Source organism: Strongyloides ratti, scaffold srae_chrx_scaffold0000002 (genome assembly GCF_001040885.1).
Source record: "Strongyloides ratti genome assembly S_ratti_ED321, scaffold srae_chrx_scaffold0000002".
Classification (NCBI taxonomy): Eukaryota; Metazoa; Nematoda; class Chromadorea; order Rhabditida; family Strongyloididae; genus Strongyloides; species Strongyloides ratti.
This window is the reverse complement of record NW_020171510.1, coordinates 2,250,993-2,274,950: the sequence shown is the minus strand read 5'-3', so window position 1 is coordinate 2,274,950 and position 23,958 is coordinate 2,250,993. Positions and strand designations below refer to the sequence as shown.

Here is a 23,958-nt window from a genome sequence, read left to right as displayed (position 1 = left end):
GCAAGTTTCTTAATATGTTGGTTTTGATTAGTAGATTGTAAAAATATTTAATATAGTTATCTTTTTATTATTTTAAATATATTGTTATTTTCTAATAACTTTTTTTTTGTTTAAATATATTATTTATATAAATAAATTTTTATTGTGAATTATAGTGGAAACAAATTAAAATATAAATTTTGGTAGTATTTTATCCTATTATTTTTATTATATAAAATGACATATTACACATACATCTTCAACCTTAAAATTTCTTGGAGTTGGTATTATAAAATATATACTTTGTGATATTTTATTCTTAAATATACCGATTTTTTTTCATCCATTAAAACACATACGATTTTTGTTTTATAAAACTAACAAAATATTTTCTTTTTCCGTATACACCAGTTTAGATGTATTAACAAATCCATCTTCTTTTATTTAAACATTATAATTATCCATAAAGTAAAAAATTATTTATATTTTATATGACATTAAAAATATTTTGTCAAAATTATGATCAGTAATATTTTTAATATAATAAAGCGGTTTTAATCAAATAACTTTTTTTTATTCAATATTAATCATATATAAATTTAAATACAAATTCCTAATGTTTATAATCTCTTTTTTAAAATAATAATAAAAAGTTTTTATATTTATAAACTTCAAAATCTTAAACTTTATTTGTAATGATATTTATATTATAATCTTATTAAATTATATAACATTATGAATAATAATTTTTTTGATATTATTAAAAGTAAATTTGACTTTATAAGCTAGATATATTATAACAAAACAAGTTTTTTTTTAAAATCAAAATAACTTTAAATATCATGTGAACTTAGAAATTATGATCACATATGTCCAGATGTAACTTTTTTTTGTTATAATGCTTTATTATTATTTACAAAATTGTAATCTTTAAAATCACTAGTTTTAAGATTATCTCTTTTGTTATCATGTTTAAACATCATCTGTAGATCTCTCGAATGAATATTATTAATTGGTGTTATCTTTGAAACTACTATTGTACACTTGAAATATTTTTTTTTATTATTACTACATAAACCTGTGACTGTTCTAGCGGTTATTCTTTGTATTATATTTATTAACAAATTACTTCTCTCTTTTTCATAACTGTTCGTGCATAAAGACTCTGTACTTTAATGTGTAACGAAGTGTTAGTAAGAATCTTAATTAATGATATTTACTCTTCATTTGCCCATCATCGTGCTTTTCTATAATTCTTTTTCTTATCTAAGATTATTTTATCCCACCAATATATTTTATCATAATAGTTATATTGTTATATAAAAAGTTAACATAAATGGACATTAAAATTTGTTTTCTATTTAAAAAATTACCTGTTCTTAATAATAATATTAAATTTTATCTTTGTTACACTCTATTTCCAAAATAATAATTTTTATTATATACATTTTTTAATTTCTAAATAATGTTATCTTTTAAAAATATATTCAAATATAATAATTTAATATCTCGTTAAAAATCTTTATTTAATTTATATACTAAGTCTTAAAAATACATTACTATCTTTTCAATTTATAGAAAAGCAAAAAGAATGTTGACTATAGTTTTTTTTTGTTTATTTTTTATTTGATATTATATTTTTACTTTAAAAAAAAGAATATTATTAATAAATAAAATTTTTTATCAATTAATTTTCTTTTACATAGAAAACAATAATTTAAAGTAATCTAAGAAAAAATTTTAATATATACTTTTAGATATATTTTTTATATATTGATATCAACTTTAACTTAACTTTTGTAAAATTAAGAACAAATTCTAAAGATAAATAATTTAGACAAGTTGTTTGATTAAAAAATTCATAAAAATGCCATAGATACTTTAATGAAGTTTTGTAAAAAAATTAATAGATAACATAATTTAGATATGTATTATTTAATAAGCTTCCACTATATTTTTTCAAATTTTTGTTGAAATAAATAATTAAATTATATATAATAAGAAGAATTTTATTTTTTATTAGTTATTTATTTAAAAACAATTTATTTAATTTATAAATTAATCAATGTTGAAATAAATTATCTATAAGATAAGTAAAATAATATTTCTGTATTTTTTAATAAAACAAAAATAAGAGGTGTGAAATGTATTTTTGAGACGCTCAATATATAAATAAATAAATATATATATATATATATTTCAATTAATAATATTTATTTCAGTTCATGTTTAACTGCTTTTCGTAAAACGGAAACAAAATATTTTATCAGACAAACTTAAAACTTGATTAAAATTTGAGGCCATTTGGCTAATGCATTTCTTTAATCAATCTTACTACTATATTGTCTAAATCATCTATTTTAATAATTTATTAAATATAATTTTAATCATCAATAAGATTGTTATGAAAATATTGAAAACATTTATAATATTTTTATTTACATTTACTATTGTATATAGTGAAATAACAAATAATGATAATTTGAAAGACCTTTGTTCTGTTTTTGATCCATTTAGAATTTCACCTGAAGAAAATAAGGTAATATTTAAAATTTTTTTTTTATAAATAATAATAAAATTTTATAGTATCAAATTGGTGGAGCATTTCCATTACATAAAGATGATTGTTTAACTTTACGATCTGATACAGTTCAAGATATTGTCGCAATTCAATGGGCCTTATCCCATTGGAATCAAAATAATCTTAATAGTGATTGTAAAATTGGTTTTTATGCTGGTGATAGTTGTTCAAGGAATAAAGAAACAATTTCACAAACACTACGATTTCTTGATTCTATTGGATACCATGAACCAAAAGAATGTGAAGATACAAATAATAATGGTACACAAAAATTTGTTTTTCTTATTTCACCAAAAGATGCTAATGCTTCTATTGCTCTTGGGAATATTTTAAAAACAACAAATTTACCAGTTGGGGTTTACTCCACAGCATCTTTAAATTCATTAATAAATAATAATATAAAAAATATTATTTCAACTGCACCACCAGTTAGTGCATTTATCGAGGTTAGTTTTAATAAAAAAAAAAGTAATGTTAATTATTTGTTTATTTTTAATATTAAAGATGTTTGCAAAAATAATGTCATCTTTAAACTCAAATCTAGTTACAATTGTCGATAACAATGATATTGAAACTGTAGATAAAGTTATAAATCAATTAAAAAAATATAAAATTTATGTTGCCGAAGTTGTTGCTTATAATGATCCATTATTAAAAAAAGTACTTAAAGAAACAGATAGTAAAATAATTTTATCAATTTTACCAAAATCAGAATTAATAACAAGTATTAATGATGAAGAAATTGTTTTATTAAATAAATTATGGATAGCAATACCATTAGATAGTGAAAAAATAAATGCTAATGATTTTTATTTATATGATAATTCATCAAATTTGCAAATAATGATATTACAAAAAAAAATTAATAAATATGATAATTTTAAATCATATTTTTTAAAAGTGGTAAAAAATAATTATGAATCTTATGCATTATTAGTTTCATATTTACAACAAGTAAGTTTACTTTAAATATAATATAAATATTTTAAGATTCATAAATGTGTATTAGATGATAAGAATATAATAAATAAAAAAAAATTAACTAAAAATTTTTCACCTAAATGTAGTAGTCTTACTATTGAAAATATGGAAGATGCTTATGAACAAACAGAAACATTAGAAAATATAATTTTATTGACATATGGTGTATCAGCTTTAGCAAAGTCAATTGAAAATAATGATTCATTAAAATTACAATGCGCAAAATCATCAATTGATTGTTTAAATATAATATTTAAGGAACTAACAAATTTAAAATATAATTTTGGAGCAAATGATCCTATAGAATTAAATGACTTATCAATATCATTTTATTTATCACCATATGAAAATAATGTTATGTTATTGTCAGATCAAATAATTGATGGTTATTTAGTTAGACCAGATTTTTTATTATCACAAAATACAGTTAATTTTGATAAAATTTGTGAATATCAAATGGGTGAAATTTCAAAATGGATGATATATAAAATGTTTAATAAAATTTCTAAAGATATTAAATCAACATGTCCATTATATAGATCATATTGTGGAAAATGTCAACATACTGTTCAAGTAATTGAAGATAGATATTTTTTATCAATACCTAAAAATTATCCAATATATATTGTTGGAATGTTTGATTTTCATTATGGTGAAAATTGTAAAAATCTTAAAACAACAACAGATATATCATTACCAATGGCATTTGTTCATACAGCATGGACATTTAGACAAAGATATCCACAATTAAAATTATTAAAACACATTGATTTTGGAACAATGATTGCTGATGGATGTTCTTCTGGTAAAGAAGCTATTAATTTTGTCGTTCAATCAGAATCAACATGTTATAGTTTTGAACAAGCTAATAGAAATATAACTATTGTTCCTGGTAGTACATTTGGATATATTTCAGGTGTTTCAGGAGAAAATCAAATTGCTTTACAACATTATTTTTCTGATTCATCTAATGATGCACCAATGGTTTCTATTGATGGTGAACATAATTCAATTAATAAAATATTTACAACAATGCCTAGTAATAAAAATTTAGGTTTAGTATTATTACGTTTCTTAAGAAAAATGAAATGGGAATTTGTTTCTGTTATTTTATCAGAAAATGATTATGAATCATTAAGTGCTTTTAAACAATTTGAAAGAATGGCAAATGATAGAGGTATTTGTATAGCTGAAGTTATTAATGTTAATACAAATGGGGGTGAAAATGTATATGTACATGGAAGTAATGTTACATTAATGTTTACAACATCAAAAGATGCTTCTGAATATCTTACAGGTCGTTTAAAAAGAGGTTTTGGATCAAATGGTGGTAATAGTAGACATGGAATAAATAATATTGTTCATGTTATGATTGGTGATGCTCATAATTTTTATTTACATGATCCAACAAATGTACAAAATTTTATTGGTACTGTTTCTATTCAACCAAAAGATGTTCTTTATCCTGATTTTAAACAATGGTTAGAAATGATTACACCATTAACATTACCTGAATCATGGTATTGGACAATTGTTGAAGAAAAATGGCAATGTGCATTATTAAAAAAAAATAAAGATTTATATGGAGGAAAAATGTGTACAGGTGAAGAATTATTAGATGTTTCTCAATTAGGTCGTATGACTAAAACAGGTTATTTAGCAAGAGGAATGGAAAGATTACTTTTTACAATGGATGCTGTATATAATCAACTTTGTAATGATAAAAATGGTATTTGTGAAGAATTTTTAATTAAAGGTAGAAAACAAATACTTCAAATTTTATTAAATACACCAATTGAGGATCATTTTGAAATATATGAATTTTTACCTAAAGAAGATGTTAAAAATGGTGGATATGAATTTAAAAAAATAGGTAATTGGTCAATAGAATCAGGTTTACGTTTACAAATATTTTATAAAACATATGTAAATAATGAATATCAAAGTACATTTCATCATATATCACAATGTCTTCCACCACTTTGTAAATGTTTCTTAGATTCAACAAATTTTTTACTAGAACCATTAAATCATATTACAATTGAAGATGGATTTCAAAATTTAAATGAAAAACAAACATTTCATTCAATGATTTCAAGTAATTCGTATATGCATCAAGAACCAACAATAGCATCATCAAAAGTTGGTAAATATACATCATTTTTTGATCATTTAACAAATGGAATATGGTCACATAATCCAATAAATTATATTATATTATTAATAAATACAGTTTTCCTATTCTTAGCAATAGCAATATTAGGATTAGTAATATTTAAAATGTATATACGTGTTGTTAAAGGTAATCAATCATTAGGAATAACATTACTTATTGGAATTATTGGTCTTTATATAACAGGATATTTTTTTATTTTTGATGCAACTGATATAATTTGTAGATGTCGAATGATATCACATGGATTATCATATACATTATGTTTTGGTGTTATGATAGCAAAAGCAACACAATTAAAAAATGCTGAAACATTAGGATTTTCAAATGTTATACATATAAGTTATTGGAATTATTGGCAATTATTATTTTTTATTGTTGGTGTTCAATTAGCATTAAGTCTTCGATGGATTAATGAACCATTTGCTTCAACATTATTAATTGATGCTACATCAATAGATATAGATTCAGGTATAATGGTATGTACATATGGACATAGTGAATTTATTTTATCACATTCATATGTTATTATTCTTTTAATATTAACATTATTTATTAATTCACAAAATAGAAATATTAAAAGAAATTATAAAGAAACAAAATGGTTATTTGCTGCATCAATAGTATGTTTTATTGTATGGATTGGATGGATTACAACATATTTTATTGTACCAGATATATATAAGGTTTGTTAAATCATTATTAAAATTTATATATAATTATTTTAGAATTATGTTATTGTATTTGAGATAATATTTTGTGGAACTGTATTATTAGCATTTATGTTTGGACCAAAAATTTATATATTATTATCATATGAACCTGTAATTGTTGAATGTCAACCAAATGAAACAATTGTTAATACTAAAAATGATGACAATGATTTATATGAAAAAAATTGTGAATTTGATGTTAGAAGTGGATCACCTACTTTATCTTCTGAAACAGGTAGTTGTCGATCAATTAATTTTGAAACAAAAATGACAAATCTAACAAAATCAAGTAACTCTCCAGCATCCGGTATTATAAGTGATGAAGATTTTGTAAGTATTACATGATTGTAATAAATAATTATATTTATTTAGGATAAACAAATATTTCATACACAAATGAGAAAAAAAAAATTTGAAACAAATAATATTAAAAAAATTTGATTTCTTAATTTTTATGTACTTTTAAACATTATATATCTGAACTGTTTGAATAAATTAAATTAAATTAAATAATAATAAAATTACATACAATATTTTGAGACATAAAAATATATTATGAATAAGAAATAGTTTAATTTTATAACTTTTTTAAGTATGATAAAAATAATATTATGTTAATAAATAATAAAAATTATCATACAAATAAAATATTTTAATTTAAAAAGTATTGAAATTTTTTATCTAAAATTTATCAAATAAAACAAACTTTATTGTGTATATATCTATTTAAATATATAAAAACTTTTATACACTTAAAATTGCTTATAAATTTTTATAGAATAATTGTGCAATGCTGGAAGAAATTGTTTTAGAATTTAAAAAATTTCTTTTATTAAATATAAAATTTCTATATGTTTTAATTTACTAAAATGTTTTTTTTAATATATATTCATAATGTTTTTATATATTTTTTGTGTTTAATGAATTTAATATTTGTGTTGGATGAAAATTAAAAGAATGTAAAAAAAAATTAAAATTTTTAAAATTCGTTTATTATATACTTTTAAATGTTTATTAATATATAAACTTTTTACTTTAAACATAATTGTTTAATCATCATTTAAAATAAATTTAAATATAAACAACTTTAAAAATAAAGGATTTCTAATTTTAATTAGTTTCATAGTTAAAATATTTATTTATATAATAAATTCTTATTTCAATATAATTATTTTTCAAAATTTTATATAACTTTTACAATAAAAAAACAATATTCAATACAATTATTATATTTTTTAAATATTATAATATTTAGATTTAAATATATGTACAAAATATTAAGCATAAAGAAAAATAATATATGCTTGCTTTTAACATTCTAATAAATAATGAATAGTTTTAAAAATAATTTAAATTTTTTTTTATTGAACATTTTTTTTACAGTAACATTATATGTTTAACAAGCTGCTAAATCAAAAAATATAAGTGAAAGTTTTTGTAAATATAATATAAAATATTATAAAAAAATATTTTAAAATAATTTTAAAAATTTTCAACAACTTTATTAAATTGTGTCTTAAAAAATTATTTTTTAATAAGGTTTTAGAAAACTTTTATTATTCTACAAAAAACGTATTATTATATAATTTATTTTTACAAAAGCGTTTTTTTACCATTACTTACTACTAGTAAATTTTTCCAAGTTTTTTTGGAAAAAAATTTGAAGTCAAAGAGTTTTTTAAAAAAACTGTTAGTTTAATATTTTCTAAAAAAAAATGATAATTATAAAAGTGTTTGAAAAAAGATAAATATTTTGATATTTATAATTAACTCTTTTATAACAACTTTTTTAATAAAAAAAAAGCGTAATTATAAATAAAATTAAGTAAAAAATGTATTTTTAAAAAATTTGATTGAACAATATTCTATATTTGTTATTAATTTTTGACTTTTAAAATTTTAAAATTGATATTTAGCAAGATGATTAATATTAGTTACAGGATAAATCTATTTATCATTAATGATCACTTCTCTAGTTTATCTAATTGTAGTAATCACAATTGCGTTAATAATTAAAAATTTATTTTGCTTTGAAAATATATTGCATTTATTTTTTCTTTTTTTAAATCATAATTAAAATTTACAATACAATGATAATTTTTGAAGCAGATTAATATTTTAAAACTCCTTATAGAAAAGAAAAAAAATGGCTAAAAAGAATTTCAATAAATCTTTTAGTTTGAATGAATTTTAAAATATAAAAAATATTTAATATTTTTTGCAATTATTGTTCATAAAAAACCAAAAATTATTTTAACTAATTAAATGCATTGTTTAAAAATTATTTTCTAAAAAGTTAAAAAAAATAGAGTACTAAAAAATAAAATTGAGACAGAAGTATAATGAAAAATAAATTATTCTTTAAATGATAATAATAATATATAAATTTTAGGTTATTATTTTTTTCTGTAAATGTTATATTGTTAATCTGGTACAAAATTAAATCAAACATAAAAAAATTTATTAAATTAAAAATATTCACATTTTTATAAACTTTAAATTTTTTTTTTTCTGTTTCAAAATACTTTTAATTATATTATTATAGATTTGACAATTTGTTTCTTGTTAACAATTTTCCAAATAACATAAATAAGTACCAGTTCAAAAAAATATTTTACTAATTTTTGTTAAAGTTTAATAATTTAAAATTGAATATTTATAATTTTACCTTAAAATATAAGTTAAAAAATAAAACTTTTTTCTCCACATATTAAAAATTTAAATTTAATAAAGTAAAGTTAATTTAACTTTAATTTTGCATTGAATCAAAAAAATTTAAATAATATTATTTTGATCACTAGGATAATATTGTAAAATAATTATTTATCTTATAATCATTAAGGAAAAAAAAACTTTTTATTTTAAATAATGATATTATACTTTATAAATGCACTTGAACATTAAAAAATTTGTTTGAGTATTTGTAAATTCAAAAAGTAATATTATCAATTGTAAAGTATAAATTATTTAATTTTAGAAAATAAAACTTGTTTAAATTATCAAATATTTTTTATCTTGTATTTTAATAAAAGAATGGTCATGCAGGTAAAATAAAAACAATTATATTTTAATAACAAAAAAGTTTATATTTAATTTTAATGACTATTTTTTATCTTTATTAATTTACAAACTAAATAAATTTAAAAATACAAACAATTTTTTTTTGTAATAATAATTTTATATTTTTATTCTAGACAAAAAAATATTATATATTTTTCTACTGTAGCTATAGTTCTTTTGCTATATATTAAATATACAAAAGTAATTATAATTACTGTAAAAAATACTATTTGTTTAATCTATTAAAATTTTTGTTTAAGAAATCATAAAATTTTAAAAACAATATTTTTCTTTTATGGAATTTCGAATAAGACTATCATATTTTAACAGTCCAGAACAATTAACTTCTTTTATTTTATTGAACCTTTTAATTTTATCAATAAACATAAATTTAAGATAATGATACCTAAACTTATTAATATTTTATTATGAACATTTATTATATTTCCTCTATTTTGATTTTTTTACTTTTTAATATTTATAAAAATATAAAAGTCTTAAATAAATGTTGCACAAATATATTAAATCTTCATAATAAATAGGGTTATTAATATAATATTAACTATTTAAAATAGAAATAAAGTTATCTAAGAAATCAGAAAAATTTTAGATTCATATATATTTTAAAGAATGATAACATCAAGTTGGTTCGAGTCATTTTAGAAGAATTAGATAAACTATCAGTTTAATACATATATAATCAAATTGTTTAGATAAAGAACAAAACATAATAATAAACATTTTGTTGTTAGTATTAAAGAATGTCTAAAAAAAGCATGTAATTTATTTTAGAAAATGTACAAATTTTTTTATTTTTTTCACATAATAATGATAATTAATGATAAAATTAATGCAGTTTATAATTTAATTTCATAGATTAAATAATATATAAAATTTATTAAAAATAATTTTTTTAAAATAAGGACAAATGACAAATAAATTTCAATTAATTTTTCTACTATAAGTAAAATCTAATGCAATATAAAAAATTAACCATCTTACAATTATATCTTATTTTCTTTATATTTTTGCAAATATTATATTTTCTAAAAATAATTTTTTACAATATTAATAAGTGTTTTAGGAATAGAAATAACATATTTTAAATAATCTTGAATCTAAAAATTTTCTTTAAATATATATTGAATGAATATTTGTTATTTTATAAGTATATATTTAAATTAATTTAATATCTTTTCTTTAATTTTATTTAAATTTTTTTAATATTGTTTAACAATGCAATAATGATTAATAAAAAATTTTTTTTTCTTTGAATATAATATTTAAATTTTATCACATTTACAAAAATATGAATCATTATATTTAGAAAAATAAAATGTTTTATATGTAAATATTTAACATAAATATTAATGACGTTTAAAAAATTCTGATGTTGAGGAAGTATATAAAGTGAGAAAATGAGAATGAAAAACTAAAGAAAATGAAATCATTTTTTATTTTAGTCAATTTTTGTTTTATAACAATATTGTTGATACAAAAAGGATTGGGATCAAGTGAGATAGATCCAGAACATTTAAAATACGATGCTGATTTTATTTCAAAAACTCTTCAAGAATATATTGATGAATCTGTAAGTCCTTGTGATGATTTTTATCAATTTACTTGTGGAAAATGGTTACAAAATAAAAAATTAAAAGAAGAAAGTAATGATATTGATAGTTCTAGCTTAATAGAATATAGATTTGGAACATTTTTATCAGGTAATTAGAAAATATTATTTTAAAATAAAATATTTTTAGGTTTCATTAATGGTGATTATAATGATCAATCAAAAGCATTAAATAAATTATATAAAATGCTCACTCTTTGTTGGTTAGAATCTGAAGAAAGATATGATGATATTTGTGGAAAACAAGTACTCTCATTTGCAACTTTTGGTTTTGTATCTTTTTATTTAAACAAAAAAATTAATAAAGAAAAAATAATGCTTGAATATGATGCATTACAAAAAATTTTTATTCAAGTTAAAAATGAGTTTAAATTAGTTGTAGAAGAAAGAAAAGATTTGTTGGATGATGAATCCAAAGAAAAAATTCTTGATAAAATTCAACGTTTATCATTTTTTACGGAGTTTAGTGATCTTGCTCTTGATAATGAACTTATGGAACAATGCTACGACTTTTTTACTTTTAATGAAAATGAGAGTTTAGAACAAATGTTTGAAAATATAAAAAATTATGATTCATTTATACCTGATAGTGCAACTATTAAAAATAGATGTAAATTTGTTATGTCAAAAAAAAATGCTTTTTACATTAATGCCAATATTATGGAAAATGCTCATTATTTGCAAAATGAAAATGTAATTGTTATCCAACCAGTTTTTATTAAAGAACCTAGATTTAGTCTCAGATATCCTAATTCATTTAATTATGGATCACTTGGTTTTGTTATTGGTCATGAAATTGTACATGGTTTTGATAATATAGGAGTAAATCATAATATTAATGGTACAGAAAAATTTAAACTTTTAACAGAAAATTCTGAAGTAAAGTTTAATGAAGCAACAAATTGTTTTGAAAAACAATACAATACAACAAAAGAAGAAACAACTGGAATAAATTTGAATGGATTTTTAACATTAGGTGAAAACATTGCTGACAATGCTGGAATTAAAATTGCTCATAAAGCATACTTAAAATATTTAGAAAAAATTGGTGGTGAAGAACCAAAAATACCTGGATTTGAAAAATATACTGGAGAACAATTATTTTTTATTAACTTTGCAAGATCGCTTTGTCATTATACAAATAATACAAATATAATAGAAGCTCAATTAAAATCTGACCATCTTCCTCACAAAAGTCGCGTTATGCTAACATTAGCAAACTATAAACCATTTTCAAACATTTTCAAATGTAATTCTGGTACTAGGATGAATCCAAAAGATAAATGTGAACTTTGGCGTATGTATAAAAATTTTTAACTTGTTTAAATTATATTACAAAAAAAGTAAAATATTTTTAATTATTTTTAAAATTCATTATTTTTTTAAAATTAACAAATTTTTTAACATTGAAGTAATATGTTTTAATTTAAATACAATTGAAAAATTTTTAAACTTTAAAATAATTCATACTACTATAACATTTAATCTTAAAACTATATAAATACTTCAATATTTTTTTTAATAAATTATAAAAATTTTAATTTAAAAACAATATTTTCAATTTTCTTATTCTATTCAAATTTTTTGAGATCGTTCATGTTAGAATGAATATAAAAAGAAATACTAATTATTTTTATAATAAACTACTTATAAAAAAAATTGTAAAATTATTATAATTTTAATGATAATAACTTGTTATATTGTAAGACTACCAAAGAAAAACTAAGCTAATTTAAGAAATAACTTAAGTTTACAAAACATTTTAAGATAAAAAATTTTTATTTAATATAGTCAGCCCAAATTTTTATTTATTGTATTTTCATTCTTAATAAAAAAATTAACAAACGTTTTAAAGTTTACTTTTTTTTTATTACCATTTAAAGTAAAATAAAGCTCCATTTAATTAAAAGTAAAAAAAATTTATTATTAAAAAGTTTTTGTATGAATAAACAAAAAAATTCAATAAAAAAAAAATAATTATTAAAAAAATAATTGTTAGTCAGCTTGTTTAAAAGTAAAAGTCATTAAACTATGTCCAGAAATTCCTTTGTAAAATAAAAGAATGGAATTTGATTCAGATTTAAGTGTTATAAATTTCTGATGATGACCACATAAAAGCAAACCAGTAGCACCTTTGTCTTTTCTATATTTAACTTGATAAGCAATGTCTTCAGTACAAGTATCTCCATTATGTGGTGCATTTACATAGGTTATTTGAAGTGAAATTTTTTTATTACTGTCAGCTTTTAAAAAAATATAACAATTCATTTTATCTTGTAGTATTATAGGGGTTCCAGTTTTATTAACATTAAAAGAAGTTGGACCACATTTTTCATCACTTGTAATGATTTTTTCACAGAAATTTCCTGTGTAACCAGTAGGACAAATACATTTACTACAATCATTAAAATCTGGATAACCACCATTTTTGCATGAAGTTGTAGATGCTGTTTTTCTTATTCTTTTACCAGTAGTATTATTAACCCAATTACAAGAATTGCAATAACATAAATTAATTTGTTTATATTCATTAAAAGTCATTTTTTTACGCTGCCCCATCATCAAATCATATTCTCGCTCCAATTTTGATTCTATGACTTTATAACCAAAAATTCCTTTCCAAAATGTTGAAAAATCATATGGTCCATAATGCATTAATGCAGAAAAATCGTAGGAAGTTGAGTAATTTTTATAAAATGCATAATTACGTATTTTAAAGTTTGCTTCTTCACCTGCTTCCATATTGTTTTTATTTATTGTAACATAATCATCTCTATCAATCCTTGAATGTTCATGTACCAAGCCTAAAGCATGTCCTATTTCATGTAAAATAAGATAGGGTTTTTCGTAACAACCTGATGCAAGGTTAATAACTTGAAAGTAATTTTGGCTTACATGACCAATTTGTGAAGAACATGATGTATATTCTTTAAAAAATAATCCTTGTGTGTCATTTATAAATTCTGTTATTTCTTCAAATTGTATGCAAGTATTATCTGTTATTTCTTTTATTGCTTTTTTTACATTTTCAGCTGAGACAGGAGATTGGACATAATATTTAATTGGAGATTTCCATGGATCATATTGGTCTTTTAAAATATCTCTTTTGTAATCAATATGATTATCGTCAAAAATAATATCATTGCTTACTATAAAATATTAATATACTATTTAGAAAATATAAAAATACCTATTATTTTATTATGGTTATAAGATAAATTTCGGTAAATAAGCCAAAGACACTAAAAATAAAATTTAAAAATAAAAAATATTTCTTACAATTATAAATATAAAAGAAATAGTAGTAAAAATATAAATATATACTTTTGGCTTCATATTAAAAGGTTTCAATAAAATATAAAAATTGATCAACTTTTATATGTAAAACAATTTATTTAACTTATTGTGTATTAATTAACTTAAATTATACTATTTGATTAACATTATTATTAAACAAATTATATAGGTTTTTATCTATTTGTGATTTACAAAAGAATTTAAAAATATATATGTAAACTTTTACAATATATGACGATTAAAAATTATTCTGGACTAAATTTATTTTTGACTTTTTAACTTTAAAAATAACTTTAATATTATTTTTTATTATAAAAAATAGTTTAATAAAAAAAGCAAAAAAAATTACAATACATTTAGATATTCATTTGTTAACATCAAAGATGTTAATCTTAATAAAAATAATGCAAAAAAAAACATTTCAACCAGTTTTTAAATTTCAAAATTGAAAATGATGGTGATATTATTTATGAATGTTTTTTTTGCTTTAATTAACAATATACTTAACTTAATAAATCATTATTTATCTAAATATTTTTTAATATATTTATAAATTTGAATTAAGAATATTATTAACAAAAATTCTTTTTATTTTTATTAATTTCTTTTAATTATGCTAATTATTAATTTATCTTGATTTATTATATATGATTTTTAATTTCTGTGTATATAACGTATAATAAAATTTTTAAACTTTAAAAAATTAATTATGTAGCTAAAATTTAGTATTATAATATTTGCTTTTTTATTTTTTTTTTATTTTAACTTATTTTTGATGTAGATTTAAATAGAAATTTTAAAAAATATGTTGAAAAAGTGACAAAAAAAAGAACCAATAAAAGTATGTACCCTAATTAAAAATAAATATTATAACTTAAGTTTAATATTTTTTTACAAATAAACTTTAGTGAACCATTCATTTTTATTGATTTTTTTAAATTTCTAGATGTTTGCTAGAAACAAATATATTAATTATTATTAAACATAATTATGTTAAAAATATATTTAATAATTTATATTTTTAATATTTTTTATTAATTTTAAGGTGAATATTATGGACACTATATGTATTTTAAAAACTTTAATTATTAAAAATAAGAAATTTAAAATATTTTAAATTATTTGTTAAATAATTTAATTTTTTCATTAAAAAAATTATAACATTCTCATAATAATATGTTATCTAACATCATTAAGTCTTATCCAAAAATGAAACATTCTCAATAAAATTTATCTGAAAATGAATCAGATTATAATTATAAAAATTAAGAATATTTTATTTATAATTTCATATTTTGTTTGACTGTTATAAGATATAACTTATGGTAGTTGTTATAGTACACAGTTTATAAAAAAATTTTATGCTTTCATGTATTTATTAATTTTTTTTATATAAATAAAAATTCCAAAAAAAGAGTAAATAGCCATATTAAAAAATTTACGTTTATAATTTTGCATAATATTTACAACTAATAATTATCAAATATTGTCAAACTTTGTTAAGAATTATACTTCCAAAAATGTTAAATTATCAAAATGTGTATTTTAAAATTTTTATTAAAATTTAATATTCTAAGTTTTTCAAAAACATATTAATATCTAACTTTTTATTAAAACTTTTTTTTACTTATTATTTTAAATTTTTTTATAAAAAAATAGAATTTTATATTAATTGTTTTTGTAGCAAATATATAGTATCAACATAATTTTTTAATATAAACGTTGCTTAAGCATTCGCACTTTTTTTGAAAAGATGCATAGTTCACAAGAAGAAAAACTATTATTGTATAAAAACATGAATATAGAAGTAATTATTTTGAACACTTTTATTCTTTATATATGTATGAATAAAAAAGTTTATTTTACTTTATTTGATAACGTGAAACAAGAAATCAAATTTTGGTTTATAATCACTCATTATATATATTGTATTAAACATAATTACACCAAATAATAATAAATTTTTATATGTTTATTTAATAATTTATAACATTTAAAAATTAATTTATGTAATAATATAAAGAAAAAACAAATTATTCATTGTTCCCTGAATTAAAAACTACTGTATACAAGTTATTTCCAATACAAATGTATTTGAATTATTAAAAATTGTTGTTTAAAGATTAATCAATTATATTTTTAATCCAATTCTGTGTAAAAAAAAATGTAATAGCTTATAATGTCAATTTTTTATATAAATTAAAAAGGCACAATCAAATTTATATAAAAATTTTTACAATCATCAATATTTTAAAAGTTTAAAAAATGTTTAAGGTTTTTAATCTAAAAAATAATTTACTGATAAAAACCTTTGCATATAAAATTTATCAAAAATCAGTATAATAACATTGTGTTCAAAAAGATATTTATTTTCCTTTTTTTTCTAGTTACAAAAAATTAATTTTGACTTAAGTATTGTAGTTTTATCATAAATTTTTTTGTTCTTTTCTACTTTTTATTTATATATTTTTATTATTAATCTAATATACACTTTAAAATTAGTTTATCTAATTATTAAAATAAATATTTAAACGTAAATCTTTGAATTATTTTTTTACATGTCTTACAATGTTCATAGTCTAATGTAAATTACCAAAATGTCATTTCAATAGGCGTTTTACCGTTAAATGTAGACAAAAATATTAAAATTATTTGCATTATTTAATTATATTTATAATATGTTAAAAGAATAATTAATATAATTTTTTTATAGTTATATGATTTTATACAAAATATTAATTCAATATTATAATTTTCAAAAAAACACAAAGAATAAAATTAGTTGGTTATTCAATTTGTTAAAATATTTGTTTTTCAATTATTCTAATTATTTTTATTAAACTAAAAAAATAAATATCAATATTCTTTAAAATTCTATTTTAATCTTTAAGCTAACATAATATAAAATTTTTTTTATTGTTACAAATTAAAATAAAAATTAAATGAAATTGTTTTCTGTACCTTTAAATAATAAATTTGCAAAAAATTTTTTGGAAAAAAAATATGAAAGATTTATTTGGATATATAAATAAATATTTTTTTACTTTATTGTTTTGACCTTTAACTTTTATTAATATAATTTTTTGTCAAATATAATGCTATATAATGTTATCTAGTCATTTTCGAAAACAGATTAATTGTTAAAAATTTAAATTTTAAAAAATTTCTTTTTAATTTTTTTTTAAAACTCTCTCTAAAATTTTAAAAGAAAAGAATTATAAAGAGTTGTTTTACAAGGAGAAAAAAAATAAATGTATATGATGAAAAAATATAAATTACTCATTAAGATGTTTTGCAAAATAATGTTTCAATGCTAAATCACTTTTTAAAGCTAAAAATAGATACTTTGCTATCTTTTAATATAATTATAAAAAACAAAATTTTTAATTTTTTTTATAATTTTAAGAAAGGTAAGTAAAATGGTCGAATATTCTAAATAATTTTGCTTTAAAAATTAGCTTTAATAAACATGATGATAATTAACTCTACATTTGTTAAAACTTTTAGCTTTCTTTGGATATACAATGAAAATATACTAGATAGTTTTATATAGTCAAAAAGTTATAAAATACGAAAAAATTACACAGTAGCTATATTAGAAATATAACAAATTTACATAAAATATAAATAATTAATACTGAGGTATTACAATTTCTTGCTTATAAATTTATGCTTTTTTGAAGTAATACTTCGTTCAATTAAATTTAAAGGTAAAACAATTTTATTTCATTAATACTATCATTTATCAAAATTAAACATCATTTTCAATGACCATATTTTCCAACTAAATATAAATAAATTTGGAAACATTAATTTATTATACAATTAGTTTAATTAAATTTTAAAGTTCACGAAACAAAAAAATTTAAATTTTTAATCTGAAATAAACAAACGACTTTTTGTAATTTCGATGTGAATTCATAGAAACCTTGTTAGAGACTACACATAAAAGATTTTTTAAAAATTTGAGCAAGTTACTTTATTTATAATAAACGTTATCAAAAAAATATGTAAAGAATTAAAAGTAAAAGTATAAAATGTTTTCCTTTTCTTTATATAGTGTTATGCATAATAAATCTTTGTCTGATAAAATTGTTAAATATTAAAAATTAAATTATACTTTTAAAAGAAGAAAAAAATGAATTTTTAAAGATTAAAGGGATAATGCAAAAAAAGTACCAAGAATTATATTTAAAAAAAGTTTATGCGTAAATCAGGTTATTTATAATTGTCTTAAAAAACGATAAACAAAAACCAATAATTTTACTCAAATTGTATAATTTATGTTCACTAATAAATGTTTAAAAACATGTATCATAATCTAAATATAAGAAGTCATTTACGTGATATATTAGTTTAAGATAACTGCTACACTGTAAAGCATTTGACATTTTAAAAAAGCATTATACAAATATTAAAAAAAAATACTACAGGAATACTTTTTTACTATAAAATATTATTCACCTTATTTAAAGATTCAATCATTTTATTTAATCACATTTAATAAACTTTTATTTCGTGATTATGAAAAGTAAAAGGAAATACTTATCTTTTTAACTTACCTTAAATATTTTTTTAAAATTAAAAAAATTTTTTTTTTATTATTCAATATTGATAAATAAAAGAAAGAAATAATTTATACACTAATTTAATAAAAATCTTTTCTATTATTCTACTGTGTATAATTTTAAATTCAAAAATAACATTAACTTTTGATTGTTTTCATTTAAAAATTTTTTTTTTAAATGGAAAAACAAAAAAGTGTTAATATTTTTATTTATGATATGTTATTTGACAACATAAAAAAATTTTTTTTTCTTTTAAATTGATTAAAAAAAGATTTCAATTATCTTAAAAAAACGCTTAATATAATGATACTTCTTTTAGCGATTATTATTTTATTTAGAAAAATCACAAATTACAAAATTCATGTGTAATTTACTAAGATAAAAAATAATTAGTTTTTAGACAAGCAGGGTAGTTTTTTAATTAGTTTTACAAGATTAGGTACAAATAAATAATAAAAAACAATTTTTAACTTATAACTTAAGTCTAAATTTTTAAAAAACTCTACCTAATTTATTCTTACTAATCAAATTTCCTAATCTAGAATTTGAAAATTAATTCAATGACTGAGTTTAAAATCACCTAGATTTTATGGAAATTTTATTGAACTACACAATTCAACCTTTGAAAATTATATTTATATAAAATCTATATAAAAAAATATATGTTATAGACTTTCTTTTACTTTTTGCAAAAAAATAATTTTAGATAAATAAAAAGTAAAAAACAGAAACATTAAATTTTTAAAAAAGTTGTTTTATCCAAAAACGGAAAAATAATCAAATGAACATATTTTAGTCATTTTTACATAAACAAATAGAAATCACAAGTTTTTTGTTTATAAAATATCAAAGCTTCTAATTTATTAACAGTATTTTAAATTGATTTATTTTATTTAAATTTGTCAAGTCTGTATACGAAATCGTTCAAGTTCAAACATGTAGTACTGAGTTTTAAAAATATTAATATCTTTTTTATGATAAACTAACTATAGAAAAATATAATTTTTATAAAAATAATCATAATATATTTATATATTTTAAAGCTATAAAAAAAACTAAAACTGATTTAAGGAATAACTTTAATTTATAAAAAATTGTAAGTTAATAAAATTTTGTATTAATTATAATTTAATATAGTTGACCAAAATTTCTATTTATTTTATTTTCATTCTAAATTAAGAATTCAACAAATAGTTTTGAGTTTTTTATAACAAAATAAAATTTATTTAAAAGACAAAAAGAATTATTATTTATTTATAAAAAGTTTTTGCATGAGTAAACAAAAAATACAATAATAAAACCTATTGAAAAAAATTTGAGGTATTAGTCAGCTTGTTTAAAAGTAAAAGTCATCAAACTATGTCCAGAAATTCCTTTGTAAAATAAAAGAATAGAATTTGATTCAGATGTAAGTGTTATAACTCTTGAATGATGGCCACATAAAAGCAAACCAGTAGCACCTTTGTCTTTTCTATATTTAACTTGATAAGCAATGTCTTCAGTACAAATGTTTCCATTATATGGCGCATTAACATAAGTTATTTGAAGTTTAATTTTTTTTTCTTTTTCGGCTTTTAAAAAAACATAACAATTCATTTCTCCTTGTAGTATTATAGGGATTCCAGTTTCATTAACATTAAAAGAAGTTGGACCACAATTTTTATCACTTTGAATTATATCTTTACAATAATCTCCTGTATAACCAGTAGGACAAATACATTTATTACAATTGTTAAAATCTGGATAACCACCATTTTTACATAAACTTTCATCGTTTTTTTTCTTAATTCTTTTACCAGTTTCATTTTTTACCCAATTACACAAATTGCAATAACATAAATTAATTTGTTTATAATCATTAAAAGTCATTTTTTTACGCTGCCCCATCATCCAATCATATTCTCGCTCCAATTTTGATTCTATAGTTTTATAACCAAAAATATAGCTAAAAACAGTAGAAAAATCATATGGCCCATAATGCATTAATGAGGAAAAATCGTAGGAAGTTGAGTAATTTTTATAAACCTCAAAATTACGTATTTGAAAATTTACATTTTCACTATTATACATATTATTATAATGAATTGTAACATATTTATCCCTATCAATTCTTGTATGTTCATGAACCAAGCCTAAAGCATGTCCTATTTCATGTAAAATAAGAAATGGATTATTGTAACAAGATGATGCAAGGTTAATAACTTGAAAGTATTCGTTGTATACATGTCCAACATGTGAGGAACATTCTGAAGCTTCTTTGAAATATAATCCTTGTGTATTATTATTAAATTCGTTTTGTTTTTCAAATTTAATACAAGTACTTTTTGTTATTTCATTCATTGCTTTTTCTACATTTTCAGTTGAAACAGGAGATTCGACAAAGTACTTAATTGGAATTTTCCATGCATCAATTTGGTCTTTTAAAATATCTCTTTTGTAATCAATATGATTATCTTCAAAAATAATATCATTGCTTACTATAAAATATTAATATACTATTTAGAAAATATAAAAAATACCTATTATTTTATTTTTGTTATAAGATAAATTTCGGTAAATAAGCCAAAGACACTAAAAATAAAATTTAAAAATAAAAAATGTTTCTTACAATTATAAATGTAAAAGAAATAGTAGTAAAAATATAAATATATATATTTGTCTTCATATTAAAAATGTTTCAAAAAAATATGAAAATAAATCATCTTTTATATGTAAAACAATTTGTTTAACTTATTGTGTACTAATTAACTTAAGTTTTATTATTTGATTAACATTATTATTAAACAAATTATATAGTTTTTTTTTATTTAATTGTAATTTTTCAATGAATGTAAAATTATACATGTAGACTTTTTAAAATATATAAAGATTAAAAATTGTTCTGAGTTAAAATTTATCTGTTGACTTTTCAACTTTTAAAATAACTTTATTTTAATTTTTTATTATAAAAAATAAGTTAATAAAGAAATCAAAAAAATGATAATACAGATGAATATTTATTAGTAAGCATTATAAGATGTAATTTTCTAAATAAAAATAAGATTGTTAAAAAAAACATTTCAATCAGTTAATAATTTCAAAATTGAAAAACTACGGTGTTATTATTTGTGAATGTTTTTTTTGCTTTAATTAACAATATACTTAACTTCATAAATCATTATTTAACTAAATACTTTTCAATATAATTACAGGAATTGAATTGAGAATATTATTAATAAATTTTTATTATTTTTATTTATTTCTTTTAATTATGCTAATTATTAATTTATCTTGATTTATTACATATGATTTTTATTTTCTGTGAATAAAACGTAAAATAAAATTTTTAAACTTAAAAATATTAATTATGTAGCTACAATTCAGTATTTAATATTTGCTTTTTTATTTTTTTTCAATTTAATTTATTTTTAATGTAGACTTAAATAGAAATTTTAAAAAATGTGTTGAAAAAGAGACAAAAAAAAGAACCAATAAAAGTATGTACCCTAATTAAAAATAAATATTATAACTTAAGTTTAATATTTTTTTACAAATAAACTTTAGTGAACCATTCATTTTTATTGATTTTTTTAAATTTCTAGATGTTTGCTAGAAACAAATATATTAATTATTATTAAAAATAATTATGTTAAAAATATATTTAATAATTTATATTTTTAATCTTTTTTAAAAATTTTTTAAGGTAAATTTTATAAACACTATATGTTTTTTAAAAACTTTAATAGTTAAAAGTAAGAAATTTAAAATATTCTTTATTATTTGTTAAACAATTTAATTTTTTCATTAATAAAATTTAAATATTCTTAAAATAATATGTTTACTTACTTTATTAAGTCTTATCCAAAAATGAAGCATTCTTAATAAAATTTATTCGGTTGAAAAATATAAACATCTATATACTGTTAAAAGAAATTTATTTGACATTTAATTATATTATAATTATTAAAACAATCAATTTTTTATTTATGATTTCATATTTTTTATGACTTTTATAAATAATAATTATGGTAGTTGTTATAGTATACCGTTTATAAATAAATTTTACCCTTTCAAGTATTTATTTATTTTTTTTATATAAATAAAAATTTCAAAAAAAAGAGTACATAGCCATATTTAAAAATTAACCTATATAATTTTGCATAATCTTTACATCTAATAATTATCAAATATTGTCAAACTTTGTTAAGAATTATACTTCCAAAAATGTTAAATTATCAAAATGTGTATTTTAAAATTTTTATTAAAATTTAATATTCTAAGTTCTTCAAAAGCATATTAATATCTAAATTTTTATTAAAACTTTTTTTACTTATTATTTTAAATTTTTTTATAAAAAAATAGAATTTTATATTAATTGTTTTTGTAGCAAATATATAGTGTCAACATAATTTTTTAATATAAACGTTGCTTAAGCATTCGCTTTTTTTTTGAAAAGATACATAGTTCACAAGAAGAAAAACTAAAATTGTCTAAAAACATGAATATAGAAGTAATTATTTTGAACACTTTTATTCTTTATATATGTATGAATAAAAATGTTTATTTTACTTTATTTGAAAACGTGAAACAAGAAATCAAATTTTGGTTTATAATCACTCATTATATATATTGTATTAAACATAATTACACCAAATAATAATAAATTTTTATATGTTTATTTAATAATTTATAACATTTATAAATTAATTTGTGTAATAATATAAAAATAAAACAAATTATTCATTGTTCCCTGAATTAAAAAATACTGTATACTAGTTATTTGCAATACAAATATATTTGGATTTTTAAAAATTGTTGTTTAAAATTTAATCAATTATATTTTTAATCCAATTCTGTGTAAAAAAAATGTAATAGCCTATAATGTCAATTTTTTATATAAATTAAAAAGGCACAATCAAATTTATATAAAATTTTTATAATCATCAATATTTTAAAAGTTTAAAAAATCTTTAAGGTTTTTAATCTAAAAAATAATT

At 18.3% G+C, this 23,958-nt stretch overlaps 4 protein-coding genes across 4 annotated transcripts; 2 read left to right on the top strand and 2 right to left on the bottom strand.

Annotated features, from left to right (window-relative positions):
* Nucleotides 1–2,383: 2,383 nt before the first annotated feature.
* SRAE_X000147500 (Extracellular ligand-binding receptor domain and GPCR, family 3, C-terminal domain and Periplasmic binding protein-like I domain-containing protein) lies at nucleotides 2,384–6,868 on the top strand (the record flags this gene model as incomplete). Its single annotated transcript, XM_024649396.1, has 6 exons — nucleotides 2,384–2,518; nucleotides 2,566–3,006; nucleotides 3,065–3,514; nucleotides 3,551–6,400; nucleotides 6,443–6,757; nucleotides 6,800–6,868. The coding sequence occupies 6 exons, from the start codon at nucleotides 2,384–2,386 to the stop codon at nucleotides 6,866–6,868; spliced, it is 4,260 nt and encodes a 1,419-aa protein (XP_024498941.1).
* Nucleotides 6,869–10,928: 4,060 nt separating this feature from the next.
* Nucleotides 10,929–12,434, top strand: SRAE_X000147400 (Phosphate-regulating neutral endopeptidase; the record flags this gene model as incomplete). Its single annotated transcript, XM_024649385.1, has 2 exons — nucleotides 10,929–11,208; nucleotides 11,248–12,434. 2 exons carry the CDS (start codon nucleotides 10,929–10,931, stop codon nucleotides 12,432–12,434), a joined length of 1,467 nt encoding a protein of 488 aa, XP_024498940.1.
* A 678-nt stretch (nucleotides 12,435–13,112) lies between these two features.
* SRAE_X000147300 (Astacin-like metalloendopeptidase) lies at nucleotides 13,113–14,453 on the bottom strand (the record flags this gene model as incomplete). The annotated part of the gene is made up of 3 exons (XM_024649374.1): nucleotides 13,113–14,266; nucleotides 14,308–14,359; nucleotides 14,397–14,453. The coding sequence occupies 3 exons, from the start codon at nucleotides 14,451–14,453 to the stop codon at nucleotides 13,113–13,115; spliced, it is 1,263 nt and encodes a 420-aa protein (XP_024498939.1).
* A 5,852-nt stretch (nucleotides 14,454–20,305) lies between these two features.
* SRAE_X000147200 (Astacin-like metalloendopeptidase) lies at nucleotides 20,306–21,647 on the bottom strand (the record flags this gene model as incomplete). The annotated part of the gene is made up of 3 exons (XM_024649363.1): nucleotides 20,306–21,459; nucleotides 21,502–21,553; nucleotides 21,591–21,647. The coding sequence occupies 3 exons, from the start codon at nucleotides 21,645–21,647 to the stop codon at nucleotides 20,306–20,308; spliced, it is 1,263 nt and encodes a 420-aa protein (XP_024498938.1).
* Nucleotides 21,648–23,958: the final 2,311 nt, after the last annotated feature.